The 16433-nt window shown below is 34.0% G+C and overlaps 3 protein-coding genes across 3 annotated transcripts; 2 read left to right on the top strand and 1 right to left on the bottom strand.

The window, feature by feature from the left end:
• Positions 1 to 6996: 6996 nt before the first annotated feature.
• On the top strand, positions 6997 to 8829 carry LOC119686366 (uncharacterized protein K02A2.6-like). The gene is made up of 2 exons (XM_038100943.1): positions 6997 to 7105; positions 7730 to 8829. The coding sequence occupies exons 1-2, from the start codon at positions 6997 to 6999 to the stop codon at positions 8827 to 8829; spliced, it is 1209 nt and encodes a 402-aa protein (XP_037956871.1).
• Positions 8830 to 10787: 1958 nt separating this feature from the next.
• Positions 10788 to 12077, top strand: LOC119686376 (uncharacterized protein K02A2.6-like). The gene has a single exon (XM_038100950.1). The coding sequence runs from the start codon at positions 10788 to 10790 to the stop codon at positions 12075 to 12077; it is 1290 nt and encodes a 429-aa protein (XP_037956878.1).
• A 402-nt stretch (positions 12078 to 12479) lies between these two features.
• On the bottom strand, positions 12480 to 15892 carry LOC119686386. Its single transcript, XM_038100961.1, has 3 exons — positions 14934 to 15892; positions 13966 to 14858; positions 12480 to 12823 (listed from the first exon to the last, which is right to left on the bottom strand). The coding sequence occupies exons 1-3, from the start codon at positions 15890 to 15892 to the stop codon at positions 12480 to 12482; spliced, it is 2196 nt and encodes a 731-aa protein (XP_037956889.1).
• Positions 15893 to 16433: the final 541 nt, after the last annotated feature.

The following is a 16433-nucleotide window of genomic DNA, read 5'->3' on the forward strand; positions in this document are numbered from 1 at the left end:
TCTTTTACTTGTCGAAAACCAAGTCCCCGATTATATGAAATGTGCCTCCTTTTATATCGAGCATACCGGAGCTTTTTGGTGTGGCGTACCGGTATTCATTGCTGTACTTGACTTCGCCGTGAAGTTGAACTTTGTGTTCTACTGTTTTTCTTTTCTTCTACTTCGTCGTGATTTTTAGTACTTTTACTACGCGCCGTGTTTTGTGTGTGTTTTCTTAAAATTAGTGAAAATAAAGTAAATTAATAATTTAAACCAAGGTAAAAAAATATTTATATTGTGGATTCAATAATATTTAACCCCAAATGTGAAGATATAATTAAACAGATTAGAAATAAAAAACTAGTGTTGATGTGCTTAGTTAGTGCCGGAGTTTTTTTTTGTTTTGTTTATGTGTATAAAATAAATTGGTACAACCAAGAATGTTGAAATTATTTTGTGTTTGTTGTTTTTTTTTTCTTTTTATTTATAAATTTGTTTCAAATAGATATTTGTTAAAAAATTAAACGTGTTTTATAATAATGGTTCATTGTTGCTGTGTTTACAAGTTCTTTCATTCATTCATTCATTAAACAATTTAAAACAAAAATTAAAATTTTATTGTATTTTTTTTTATTAGCATCTGCACATTGCATGTAGCGATGCCCGCGGTACATTGGCTTCGAGGATCGCAGGTAATGTCCATGATATGTTGAAAAACATTTTAATTCAATTTTATGTTTTTTTCAGCTAAGTCTACTTCAGTTATTTTCACGTGAGTTAATAAATATATTATGTGTAGCGGTGGCAGTTATTTAACATACAGACTGTATTTTTCTCTTCTTCTAGCTACTATGTAACACAAAAATTTATCGTAAAAATTTATGTCGTTATAACATTAAAAATTCTTTCTCGGTTCTCTTCACATTCCAGATTGTGTTGATGTAGTGGTTTAACTACCCTTGTTCTTTCGTTACTGCTTTTCTCTACTTGTATCTGTACCCCGGGTTCGGCTTCTGTGGACATCGATTCCCGGGCGTCCATGTCCTTGAACCGTTTCCCTCATTACCATCATATCTACAATAGGATGAGTTCTTGTTGCACAAAAGGCACGTCATATCATGAAAATGTGACTTACACATGGTTTTTTGGTCAGAACCTTGCCTAACTGTATAAAAGTCTACGGGCATACCGCACGAATAGCACAAATTTAAGTGGAAAGGTGATTAACAAAGAGCCCCTCCATCTTGCATATTTTTTCCCACATCGTTATTACCATCTTTCTTTACCCCACTTCTATACCGGGTCAATCTCTCCGGTTCTGGATCAGTTCGGACTTTTGACATATCCATGCCTTTCTCACGATGTTCCAAACCTATTACCTCTACCCCCCATCTAGGGTTATTTTTCTGGTCCCTATACTCTATTTCTTTCTGGTAAACCTCACTGATATGTTGATTCCTCCCTTTGTTCTCTCTTAACAATTTTTCAGCTCGGTTACACTCCCTCCGTAGATCGGTCAAAGAGCTGAAAGTAGCTGAAAACAACAGGCTAGCCAATCCTGCTCTGATGTTGTTCTTGATAATAGCGGCCAGATCTGGCTCCGGTATTTTCCTTTTCAGCCTGAAAGTCAAGTCATGGATGTCTTTGTAGAATCGCTCAAAATCTTCATTAGGTTGTTGTTTCCGCTCCATGATCCTTCTGATTATATCATAATCACTTTCTGCTGATTTAAACTGAGCTAATAACTCTGGTTTTAACTGAAAATAATCGAAATACCGATTACCTTCTTGGTGTTCCAATAACTGCCAGAACCATTTCAGAGCATCACCTGATAGCAGACAATGAAATTCGGTAAACAGCTGCTGATATGACACACCATACTGCTCATTCTCTCGACGCGAAACAGAAAGCTTTCCACCGTCATATCTCGATTGGAGCCATGAAATTTGATGTGCCATCTTTCTTAATACACGTTCCTTTTAAATGGCTTATCAAAATCCACACTCACATTTGTAGCATGTTGGGGACTTGTACTTAAAGGTTTCCCCTCTACTTCTTTCATTCTATTATTGAGAGCCCCAACTTCTACTCTCAGAGACTGAATACAATCTGTAAAGAAATCTTGTTGTTGTCTCATCATACCTGCAAATTGCCTAACCAATTCTTCATTAATTGACGAGCCAGGTAACTCTTTGTTACCTTTGCTTGCCGTGTCTCTGTCTTTCGATCTGGTTTCGATCTCGGTCGGACTCTCGGAGTCGCTAACCTTATCAAGAGTTAAATGTTCGAGTTTACTATCGAAACTAAAAGATCTTTGGAGTGCATATTTCTCGTCTGATTTTATTTCTGGCTTCTGAGCTAACTTTCCTGTTAAGGGACGTCTCTTAGTTTTAGGTCTAGCACCTCTTACCTGGCTGCTAGCACCTTCATCTACCTCGACTTCATTATATGTAGGCTCCATATTTGTTACACCTCTGATCCTTATCTGATCTATTTCTAATAAATATAGCAATTCACAAACAAATTTCAAAAATTGAACTCAGATAAAACTATTCTATCTAGCAAGAACTTGTTATAAATTAACTTCAAATTACTACTAAGCTCTGGGTAGTACCAATTTGAAGTTAATTTCGCTCCACGAAGTTAGTCCGCTTTAATTCTATTGTTTGATTAATGGAGAACGATCGCGAGTGGAAATATAAAATATAACTAATTACGGTTTCCTATTTATTTAACTGATTCAAATTATTCAATATCGTTATTACTTCAATTCCTAAAAAAAATATTAAGTATCAAGTATTAAGTAATAAATATATTTCAAAAAAACCGAAAAAGAACTTAAGAAAGAAAACTACTCCTATCCGTAATCTAAAAATTTGAATGTAAAGCTTACTAACTAAAATTCAAAAATAAATTCAAAAAAAAAACTAAATATAAAGCATAAGAAAAAAAATACGTATATTTACGTAGGGATAAAGATTTTTAAAGGTAAAGAAATCAAAAAAAATCCACCAAAATAAATAATAATAAATAATACTTAAAGTTATTCCACCTAAACTTAAAATAATTTTTAATTCCAATCAATAAATTCTTAATCTTTAGTTGCGAATTTCAACTAAAAGAGCTAAAGAAAAAAACTTTGTGGATACTCTCAAAATTGCTATCCAAATTAAAACTCAAATTAAAATTATGCTTCAGCAAGCTAAGCTAACTTCAAAACCAAAATTTGGTATAAATAACAAAACTCTTAAATATTCAAATGAATTTTGTAATCTTTACAATATAATAATAAGAATATAGATGACCTTTGGTGTATTCTCAGTGATATTATTTCAGGGGCAATGATAAAAAATGAAAATGAGTTGAGTCGCGTCTAAGTCTTTAGTCTCCCCCATAAATTCTAGGAATTATTAGCTGCTTTACAATTTGCTACAGTCTAAACTACCGCAAAAGCTAACACAACTAAAATTCTAAACCCACCCTTTCACAAGCTGTTTCTAAAGCAAGCCTCACAACCACCTGAACTCATTCTAAATGATCGGCAGCTTCAACTTCATCTTTCATTCATACTCTCTATCATTCACAGCACATTCATATCACCTGCTCCTATACTGAATTTCACGTATAACGTATATGACAAACAGATTCACGGCACCTCAGTATAGCTGCTGGTTTGCTTGTGATTTAAAGCAACAAAAACAAAACCTTAATCACCTCAAACCTATCCTGTTCGAATGTATGTTGTAGCGATTAAGCCAAAACACAAACCTAACACTAATTCTGTCAAGCCGTCATACAATCAATCTGTCTGACACTGGTAAAAAATATTAACATAGTTTATTGTTTTTTTTTTCTTTATTACTATCTGTTCAGTATTAATTACAATAAAAAAAAAACAAAAAACCCACTGTCCAACAAAAATTATCACAAAAAAAATCCAAACATTTTGCTAAAACTACAGCAAACCTATCCCGTTTACTTGAAGTAAACAAACAATTTGCACTGCAAAATACCTAACAAGGTTGTTCACCTCTTCCCATGCAATTTCATTTCAAAAATGATCAAAACAAAAGCTTTTAATGATATTTGGAATAAAACAACATAATTTTAATGGAAAGTGTGTCTTAGTTTCAGTGATAATTTAACTATTTAACTATTCAATGAGATATATTTACAAGAAAAGAATATTTAAAAGAAATTGAAACAAATTTAAAAAAAATATAAAATATGTTTTACATGTTATTTACTACGTCAGTCGTGTTCACCTGTCTGCTGGTTTACTGTGCGTCAGTTGACTGTAATGTAGAGTAAAGTATATCGTTGATCTGTTCGTTGTTTGGTTTGTCCTGAACCAGGGCTCCGTTTGTTATGCGTTCACCTCGTTCATCTTCATGTCCATTGTTGACTTCTATCATTTTTATCCTGTCGTTGGTCAGTCGTTCGAATAAAGTTCTGTTCTTTCGTCAGTACCGTCATTGGGCCCCATTTGTTACATTCAAACATCTTGGGATATTTTTCATGTGTGCGGAGTTAAAGTCTGGCACGGTGGCGAAGCCAGCTAGCTGGTCAGAAAATGGGGGGTCATTTACTCCGCTATAACACATTCGAATCGTAACAAAAAAAAAATAAAAAAAACAATCGTGCCAGAGAATATTGTTCAAAACAACAAAAAAAATTGCAATAAATGTGATCAAAGTAGATCACCACAAAAAAATCAAGGAAAGTAACAATAACAACAAAAAATAAAAAAACTATTTCCTTGTAATAATGAGTCTACCAGTGTTAGTCCGTATTGTCTACCCACCCTCACTACTCTTCCGTAATTACCATTGAGCTGAAGTAAAAGGTCCTACTAAATTCCTTACAGCTCCCTAATTTTCCTAGTCTAACTCATTTTTATTTTTACCTCAATCTAAAATTGCCCCCTTCTTCACTTACACCCGTCACATATATCTCTTAACCTTAAGCCATCATTTGTTCTTTTATGACATGCTTAAAAAAAAAAAACAACCAATTTGTATTATATAACTACTATATTTATCGTATAATCAAAACAAAATAATGTGAATTAAAATTAAATAAAATTAAATTTACATATTTTTTACGTTTAATTTATTACAAAAAAAATTTTAAATGCTAGAAATAATAAAAAAAATAAAAAAAATAATTTGAAGTAGAAGATAGACAATTTATATTAGCGAAAAAAAATTGATAATAATGGAATAAATCTTATATATATATACACTTTAATTTTTGTTTAAAGAGAAAGAAAGGTGTAATATGTATGTATACCTACATCCACACAAAAAAATAAAATTGCAAAAGAAATCAAAAGAGAAAAAAAAAAAACAAAGAGAAGTATTATCTGTAACACTCTTTAAATGCGTTACTCTTACACACAGGTTCGTTGACTCCTCGTTGATGACGTCACCAGCAAGATCACCTGCAAATAGAAACAAACTAATCCCTTTATTTCTTTTTCCCTCTTGCACTCTTAAAGACCTTAACAGTAGATAATCACTGCCTATATACACACATATCTATTACAATTTCAAATTAAGTTTACAAAAAAAAAAAATTATTTGGACTGGAATATGCAAAAGAAAAGATTATCAAAAAAAATCATTCTAAAAATAAATAAATTAGTTATATAATTATATCGGATTCAAATATTAACTACATGGAATGTTAAAAACTTAATGTTAATAAGAATCTTGTGAAAATTATATTATAGAAAAACATTATAGGTATATAACAGGTATATTAATATTATTTAAATAGTATATTAATATTATTTCTTTTTTTTTTTTTTTTTTTTTATTAATTCGCCACTTAGCTGTTGTTGTAGTTGACCCTTAAATTCAGGCTTGTGTGCTTCTTCGTTTGTTTCCTTTCTAAAGGTAATTTCTTATTATTCACTGTTGTTGACTCTTGGTGTTGGTATTGTGGTTGTTGTTGTGGAGAGATTGTTGCACCGCGGTAATGAAATTATAACAATCGTTGTTCAATACTTGATGTATAAGTTTTATGTGATTTTTATTTAATTTGTAATAAATAATTTCACTAAATTTTAATTTAATTTTTTTTTTATTTTCTGATCAAATTTTTGTTATTTACATAATAAACTTTCAAAAATGTAAATTATTTTTGTTGAGTTCTTACAAACAAATATAAAAATATTTTATTTTCATGTAAATATTTGTTTTTTTTTTGTTTTTAAATTTTTATTTACATATGTTTAGTTAGCATTTATTTTTCTTTTAATAGTTTCATGACAAGTGTACGCACGCTTTTTACATTGAATTTTCAAATTCCAAACTGAAAAGTATCTTCCGCACCGAACTGACATTCGAACCTCAACAAACAACGCGTGTCTTGCTACTTTGTTGATGCCACTTAATATTTTAATGAATCTATATCACATAATTATTAATTATGATAATTTAATAGCTTTCAATTTCAGATATTCAGATATTTCAGATATTTTTTTTTTTGTTTTTATTTATTTTTAATTTTAAATATTCACTTTAATATATTCACTCATAATAGCTAACTTTAATATTCACTATTAGCTAATATATTTCAATATATCGTACAAAACTTTTTTTTTTTTTTTTTAAACTGCCCGCGGAAATCGACCGTCACCTTTCAAAATACTTTTTCAAGAAGGCCGCTAGCAAACACTCTTTCTTTTTATATCTATCATCTTTCCGTAATTTCACCCGTTGTAAACTCATCCCGTACACTTTTGGAGGTCGTTCATTGCACCTTCAGTTAATATTGTTTTTTTTTTTTTCTTTTGTACATTCCGAACGCCCCACCTGCATTACCTGCTTTTTTCCTTTTATAACTTATTCTAATACTTCCATTGTGCATTGCTCTGGCAGCATTGATCTTTACAACTCCTAAATCTTTTGCTGTCACTTTGATCAAAAGAAACCAAAACAAGTAATTATATATATATATAAAATTATATTCTAATATAAAAAAATTATTCGCAAAGCAGAAAATTAAACAATGGGATCTGGTGCGGATTCAGATGGTGAAGTGCACGCTCACCTAACAAAAAAACACAACCACCGGTACGGACGTTGGCCGTGCTTATGGGCGTCGCGGGTAAACCGAGGTAATGTCTGTAATATTTCTGTTATTCTTATTGTATCACCATTTTATTTCCACACAGGCCTACATAACAACTTCCTTTCGTAAACAACGGATGCCCTATGCTAAGAAATATAATAATTTGGCTGAAAGAGCCAGGTTAGAGGAAACAAACACGATAATGATTTAATAATTTTAAATAATTTGAATTGGCCAGGTCTATATTACTTTGGCTGAATGAGCCAGGTTTTGGTTTAATGAACCAGTAGGCTGAATAAGCCAACGTATTTGTCACTTTCAAAGTGATCCAAGTCCTCGATCATACCCCGCAATCTTTTATTTTTCTGCTGTAACCTTTTGTACTATTTGTTTATTTTTTTGTGATTTTTGTGCTTTTTTCGTGTACTTTGTGTTTTGTTCAACAAAAGTTTTTATGATTTGACATTTCTTGTTGTTTGTAAATGTTTGTTGCATTTACTTTATACATGCGTTTACTTTTTTATCTTAAATTTAATAAAATTTATATATCTAAATAGTATATTTAACTAATGAAATTAAATTTTTAAAAATAATTTTGTAAAATTACTTGATTTTTAATATTTCCAATAAAAATAAATCTTAAATAAAATTTTGTTTGAACCTGGTTTAGGTACAATTAAGCAGGTTAAAGCAAAAATACATTTAAAATTAGACGCCGTGCCTAAATTTTGTAAAAGTCGACCTATTCCATTCGCTCAAATAAATCAATTTAAAATAGAAGCGCAACGCTTGACTGATAGTGGTATTTGGAAACCTATAAAATTTAGTGAGTGGGCTTCGCCAATTGTATTGGTTACAAAACCAGATGGCTCTCTTCGCATTTGCGGCGATTTCAAAACAACAGTGAACAAACAAATCGGTGTCGATCAATATCCATTACCAACGCGAGAAAGCTTACTTCATATTGTCCGATATGGAAAATATTTTTCTAAAATCGACCTGAAGGATGCCTACCTGCAAATGGAGTTGGACGAAGAGGCAAAAAAGGTTTTAGTAGTCAATACACCACTAGGGCTTTTCCAATATCAGCGGCTTCCTTATGGAATTGCCAGCGCGCCTGCTATATTTCAAAATCATTTAGAGCAACTTATACTAGGTGTAGAAGGATGTGGTAATTATATTGATGATATAATCATCGCGGCCGAAACGGTGGACCTACATCGTCAACGCTTAGAAAAAATGTTGTCAATTTTGATTGAGAACGGTATTCGTTGCAAACAAAAAAAATGTGAATTTTTAGTGGAAAAACTGGAATATTTAGGTAGAACAATTAGTGCAAATGGTATTTTACCTGATGAAAAAGGTGTTCAGGCTGTAAAAAAGTTGCCACGCCCAACAAACATTAAAGAAGTCGAAGCATTTCTGGGTAAAGTGAATTATTACCATAACTTTATTCCAAATTTTTCGCAATTGGCCGCGTCTATCAATCATTTACGTCGGAAGAACATCAAATTTGTTTGGGGCACTAAGCAGGAACAAGCATTTGAAGCTTTAAAACGACACATAATAGACGCAACCGAATTATCACATTTTCAAGAACATTTACCATTAGTCTTAGCTACTGACGCCTCATCATATGGAATTGGAGCTGTCCTTGCTCATCGAAATCCAGACGGCACAGAGCGCCCTATTGCTTTCGCATCAAAAACGCTCAACACTCATCAAGTTTGTAAGGACGGAAATTTTGACACCAAATTTCCGCCTACATAAAAAACTAGGCACTGAATTAACACAGAATTGAATTTCACAAAAATTGAAATTTTGGTTAATTTAATTTATTTACAATAATTTAAACTATATTATAATTTAATACTATAATTTAATACTAAAATTTAATTTAATATAATTTATAATTTAAATTTAATTTTAATAATTTTATTTTATATAACAAAAAATTATTGTTTATTGACGAATTTAAAACGCGTGTTAAAATAACAAACTGTCGAAACAAAACACGACGAAAACAAAGTCAAAAGCGCAGCGAAATACGGCAAGATCAGAAGCACAGCGGCTACACGGCCAAGAATAAAAGCACAGCGGTTTACGCTGCGAAACACAGCAGGTAAACGAACGGAAGAATTTAAAATACGCTAGACGAAAGCTCCGGCGTAGGAGTATTTAAGGCAGCTAAATTTTGAAGCAGGCACGAGTCTATGAACATTCGTCAAGGTGGTATTACGCCGAAAAATTATAATAAATTATATGTCTATGAAACATATATTAGAAATATATAAGTCCTGCGTTGGTGTTACGACAACGGCCATAATTATATGTCTATGAAACATATAGCAGAAATATATAAGTCCTGCGTTGGTGTTACGACAACGGCCCTAATTATATGTCTATGAAACATATAGCAGAAATATATAAGTCCTGCGTTGGTGTTACGACAACGGCCATAATTATATGTCTATGAAACATATATCAGAAATATATAAGTCCTGCGTTGGTGTTACGACAACGGCCATAACTATATGTCTATGAAACATATATCAAAAATATATAAGTCCTGCGTTGGTGTTACGACAACGGCCATAATTATATGTCTATGAAACATATATCAGAAATATATAAGTCCTGCGTTGGTGTTACGACAACGGCCATAATTATATGTCTATGAAACATACATCAAAAATATATAAGTCCTGCGTTACGACAACGGCCATAATTATATGTCTATGAAACATATAGCAGAAATATATAAGTCCTGCGTTGGTGTTACTACAACGGCCATAATTATATGTCTATGAAACATATATCAGAAATATATAAGTCCTGCGTTGGTGTTACGACAACGGCCATAATTATATGTCTATGAAACATATATATACATATACCTTCTTTTAATAATACATATCGAGTTGTACTATATCTTTCTTCTTCTAGGATAGATTTGTAATCAGTTTCCTTTCCAATTTTAAATTGTAAAATTAAAGCAACTTACAGAGGTGTAAAAGGAGTCGGTCTTAGGCAACAGAGGAGGAAATTCGGGAAACTACTGCAAGTGAAGATCTCATCGACAAGTACGATAGGAAATACAACAGGAGCCTGAGCTAAAGAAGAGGCACATTTCTTGTTCTTATTTTATTGAATTAAAAATCACATTTTAATTGAAATAACTTTATCATACGTTGGAATAATTTTTGGTATATTGTCTTTCAAAGTAAATAAACTATAAATTTATTTATAATCACATTGTAATGGAAATAACTTTATCATACGTTGGAATAATTTTTGGAATATTATCTTTCAAAGTAAATAAACTATAAATTTATTTATAATCACATTGTAATTGAAATAACTTTATCATACGTTGGAATAATTTCTTTTGGAATATTGTCTTTCAAAGTAAATAAACTATACAATTCAATCTAGTAAACGAACGTTTCCTTTTCTTTTTTTATAAAACCTACGTCCCCGAAAAAAATAAATTCATTGTAATGACTCTGGACGACGGCTGAGGATACCCCAGCAAAAACTAAATATTTTTGAACGTCACCAAAAAAGTGTCGTTACAAGTTCGATACAGCCAAATCGAAAAAGAGGCACTTTCGATAATATTTGGAGTTACTCGTTTCCATCACTACTTATTTGGTCATAAATTTATTCTGGTTACGGACCATAAACCTTTAGTAAGCATCTTCAGACCAAACAAAAATTTGCCATCAATGTCTACACATCGGTTGCAACGTTGGGCAATAACATTGATGTCTTATCAGTTTGAGATACAGTTTCGTAGAACTGCCGATCACTCAAATGCCGATGCCTTATCACGCCTGCCTTGTGGACCAGATCCTGAGTTCGACAGGTTGGACCATTGTTATCAAATAGAAAATTATGACACACTTATCAACGTCGGATTGCTACAACAGCACTACAAAGACGATTACATACTAAAACGTGTAAAAAATTTAATTTCGGAAGGGTGGCGGACAAAATTAGCCGATGGCGACATGGATTTGCTTCCTTATTTTCGTCGTAAGTATGCTCTTTTTATTCTAGATGATTTGATTTATTTACAGACAGATGCTACTCGAGTCATTGTACCTCAATCCTTGCATCAGTCAGTTTTAAAGCTTCTCCATGACGGCCATTGGGGCATCGTTAAGATGAAGCAACTCGCTAGGCAACACTGCTGGTGGCCTAATATTGACAACGACATCGAAAAACTTGCTTCACAATGCAGTGTTTGTCAAATTGCGGGTTCAAGTCCGAAACAAAAATACCACGAGTGGCCAAAGCCAGAACGACCATGGCAACGAGTACACATAGATTTTGCTGGCCCAGTGTTCCAGTCTATGTGGCTAATAGTAGTTGACGCTTTCTCACAGTTTCCATTTGTGGTACAGCTTAAAACTATCACCACTATTGACACCATAGCAGCTTTGTCAGCAGTTTTTTCATTAGAAGGACTACCTGAAACTATAGTTAGTGACAATGGACCTCAGCTAACTTCCGACCAGTTCGCTGAATACTGTGCTCGTAATGGCATAAGTCATGTTAAAACAGCACCATTTCACCCAGCATCAAATGGGCTCGCGGAAAGGTTCGTACGTACATTCAAATCATCCGTTCAAAAGAATATTGATGATGGGTTATCGATTAAATTGGCTTTGGTAAAGTATCTAGCGACATACCGAGCTATTCCTAATGCCGAAGGGAAGTCACCGGCAGAATTGTTACATGGGCGTGCGCCACGTACTTTGCTTACACTGTTATCAGCACCACCAAACAACAATAAACCCGTCACTCGTTCAACTAAATTTTCGCCTAACGAAACCGTGTATATTAAACATTATGGTCGAGGTCCGAAGTGGGTAGAAGCAGTCATTATTAAAAACTTAGGATGCATGGTTTATATTGTGAAAACGTCCAACGGTTACGTGAGACGTCATCAAAATCAAATAAAACACCGTTCATCAACGTCAGCAGAAAACAACAGCAAATATATATTATGAATACAATATATATTTGCTGTATATATTATGAATATATTATTTGAATAATATATAATATACATACCTTTAAACCTTATACATAGAACATATATTTCGAATATATTACAATTTTAAGAAGCGAGATGTCATATTCAACAATATTAATAATTATTTTAACTATATAAAGTTGGAAACTCTAGCCTGTAAGTAGTTTAAGTAAATATTGTATAATGTAAAATAATAAAGTTAGTTGATCAAGATAACTCAAACAAAACACTCGTATTACAAACAAAACATAAATATTCGTGAATTTAGTGGTAGTGAAAATAAATATTAATGAATTTCGGTGTATATTTATGCACGCGAAAATTTGGTTTAAAAATTTCCGTCCATACAACCCTCGTACACATGTACAATTCACCACTAGAGCCACTGCATCATTTGGACGTTGTCTTCTTTGATTTTAACAATGTCTCCTAATTGTATGTATTTAGATTGTGTTTTCCATTTGTTATATAGTTCCATCAAATAATGGTTAGACCAAAATTTCCAGAAATTATGTTTTAACTGGAAAACTTTGTTCCAACGTGACAATAACGTATGTTTTTCTGGTTTTGACCGCCTATCTACTTGAGCTGTAAGAGCTTTTCCAATTAATAAGTGTCCTGGAGTTATTGCTGTCAAATCAGTTGAATCATTGGACATTGAAGTCAATGGTCGTAATTTTAATATCGCTTCAACTTCCATCACCACTGTTTCGCGTTCTTCTGTATGGAAGGAAATATTCATATATTTACATCCTACATAGTTTCAATATAACAACAAGCAAGCAACAACACCAACACGATACTTGTAACTTCAAAAGACATTTTAGTTACACATTACAATACACTATGTTTAACACGCAACATATAACATAATTTCACTCACTTTAAGAATTTTCAATACGATCTAAAATAAAATAGATTGATTTTATTTAATATATATTATCATCATCATCATCAGCGTTACAGCTCGGGGTGAGCTTTAGCTGCATCAACCAGCTTTCTCCATTCTGCTTTGCATGATGTTTTAGATCTCCAGCTTTGTATACCCATTTTCCTGATGTCTTCAGTCACGTTGTCGAGCCATCTTATACGCGGTCTACCTCTGCTGCGGTCATTATACGGCGTGAAATGGAGTATTCGCTTTTGTGGTCTATCGTCCGGCATTCTCATGACGTGTCCTAACCATCTCAAGCGTTGCGACTTTGCGAACTTCACCACATCTTCACCATCACAAAGTTGTAGTAGTTCAGCATTCGTACGCCGACGAAATTCTTCTTGATTCAGGCGGATGGGACCATAAATCTTTCTCAGCACCTTTCTTTCGAATGTTCTAATTTGGTTTTCATCTGCTGTCGTTAGAGTCCACGTTTCGGCCCCATAGCATAATACCGGGCGGACGATTGCCTTGTAAGCGTGTAGTTTGGCACTTCTGGTCACGATTTTAGATTTGAAGATTTTCGCGTGTCCGTAATAACTTCTGTTTGCTGCTACAATTCTGTCTTGTATACTAACACTGATTTCATTGTTTTTATTAATAAGGACACCCAAGTATTTGGCGCTTTCAACTTCTTCAAACGTAAACTCACTAACTTGAAAGGGCTCTAAAATTCGGCTGTGCATGTTTCTTCCAACCCTCATATATTTTGTTTTGTTCTCATTAATGTTTAGCCCAACGATCTTAGCTCTGAGTTGTAAGTCGATGAACTTTTCTTTCATATAGTGAAGTGATCTGCTTAGGATGGCTATGTCATCTGCGTAGGCAATGGTCAGTGATGTTTTGTTGAATATGTTCCCTGTTGCCACCAGTGACTTAATAGCATCGTGAAGGACTAGGTTGAAAATGGTAGTTGAAAGCGAGTCACCTTGCTTCACTCCACTTTTAATTTCAAAGGCATCTGTTAGACTGTCTTGCACTATCACTTTTCCAGTTGTATTGCACAATGTAATCATTATTAGTTTTATGAGCTTCTGATTGATCCCGAGTGATTGTAGAGCTTCCTGTATCATTTTTCTATCGATGCTGTCAAATGCTTGTTTGAAGTCGATGAAAAGGATATGCACTACTGCATTGAACTCATAACTCATTTCCAAGTTCTGTTTAAGCAGGAATATTTGATCGGTCGTTGAACGATTCGGTCTGAAGCCCCCTTGGTATTCACCTAAGATTTCCTCCGCTGCATTCTTTAGTCGCTTGTTTAAAATGCATGTAAAAATTTTGTAACATGAGCTTAACAACGTTATGCCTCGGTAGTTATTACAATCTAGTTTGTCACCTTTTTTGTGCAGTGGTACTACTACGCCAGTGAGCCACGCTTCCGGCAGCCTTTCTTCAGCCCAGACACGCTTGATTAATGTAAACAGCTCTATTTTTGCGCTTTCTCCGCAATGTTTAATGAGCTCTGCTGATATACTATCTTCACCGGGTGATTTTCCGTTTTTCATTTGCTTTATGGCTTCTGTAAATTCCTCAAGGCTGGGTTCAGGTTCTTGTTCTGTACTTGTAGCTAAGTCTGTTAAGGATAGGTTATTACTTTCCGAAACAATGTTGAAAAGTTCTTGAAAATGTTCCTGCCATCTTTTGATAATGCCCTCTTTTTCTACTAGTAGTTCCCCATCTTTGTCTTTACACATGTTGATTCGCGCTTGAAAACCCTTTGTTTGATGCTTGATGTTGTGGAAGAAACCTTTAGCATTTCGATCTGCAAAATCTCTATTGATGTTTAGGATTTCTCTATTGACGGCTTCTTTTTTTTTTCTTTTGCATATTATATTTGCTATTTTTCGTTTGTTTTTGTAGTTGTTTTGATTATTAGTGCTGTTGTCATTTAACATTTGCTCCCTGGCTACATTCTTAGCTTCCACTGCGACTGCACAGTCGTTATCAAACCAATTGTTGCGTCTACGATTTCTTTTCACACCAACGGTTTCTTCTGCTGCTTTTGTGATTGAATTTGCAAAAACTTTCCAATGCTCGTTTATATTGGTATAGTTCGTGATATGTCTAAGTGATTCGTTTACTCTCTGCTCATATTGATGGACCGTTTCGCTATCATGTAACTTGTCAACGTCCCATTTTTTCCTTCTAGATCCGTAATTTCTACGCACGCCCTTTAGACTTTGTCTTACTGTGGCTTTTACCAGAAAATGGTCGCTATCGACATTCGCACTTCTACAGCTACGAACATCAAGGATAAACGATTTCTTAATATGGTCTATAAGAACATGATCTATTTGGTTGGCTGTTGTTGAGCCTGGTAGCTGCCATGTCCCCTTATGTATGTTTTTGTGTGGAAAATGCGTGCTGCTAATGTACATACCGGAGCCAGTTGCGAGCTGACACAACCGTTTACCATTGTCTGATGACACGGTGTGTAGTGAGTGTAAGCCAGCTACATTAGAAATGTATTGCTCTCTTCCAATTTTTGCATTGAAGTCTCCAAGTAATATTTTTGTATCATGTGATGGAATTTTGCACAATGTCTCGTCTAAGTCTGTATAAAAGGTCTCTTTAGCGATATCATCTGCGTCTTCTGTTGGAGCATAGGCATTTATCAGCGTAAATTTGCTAAACATTCCTTTAAGGGAGATTACACATATTCTGTCATTTATTGGTCTGAAGCCCAAAAACGATTTTTCCACTCGTTTGTTGAGCAGAAATCCAGTCCCCGACCTACCAGACCTTTCAGCGTTACCACTAAAACGGAATTTTGTACCGTTGCATTCAATTTCACCACATCCTTCCCACCGTACTTCTTGGACCGCTAGCACGTCAACGTTGTACTTTTCCATTTGCTTAATTGTTTCTTGTAGTGCTCCTGCTCTCAGCAGCGTACGTACGTTCCATGTTCCCAGAATTATATCACGCTTCCGTTTTTTTTGACTTGTTTTATGTTTTTTGTTTGGTTGATGATGAGTCACAATATGTTTGACGAGGCGGGTTGTGAACCCAACGCTCAACCCTTTTGGCCCAGGGAGAGGACTGCACGATTTGTTTGTTCTCTGCTAGTATCCGATTTTCTTTTTCTTCTGTTCAAGTGTTTTGAGATACACGGGACAGTTTTTGTCAAGCACTGCATGATTTTCGTCAAGGCCCAAGCCTAGCTTCTCATTTGCACGTATACAATTTATGCATTTGTTAACCGGCTCCTCATTGCAATCGCGAGTGCGATGTCTTTGATGGCATTTACGGCAACATTCGTCATACCTGCAGTAAGGCGCTCTATGGTTGAAGCCCTGGCACTTGTAAGATATCATTAAATCCGTTCCATCGTAAATTTTACACTTTTCCCAGCCAATGTTTAGCTTTTCTGCTTCCATAGCTTTTGTAAAA

The sequence above is a fragment of the Teleopsis dalmanni genome, chromosome 1 (assembly GCF_002237135.1).
Source record: "Teleopsis dalmanni isolate 2A chromosome 1, ASM223713v2, whole genome shotgun sequence".
NCBI lineage: Eukaryota > Metazoa > Arthropoda > Insecta > Diptera > Diopsidae > Teleopsis > Teleopsis dalmanni.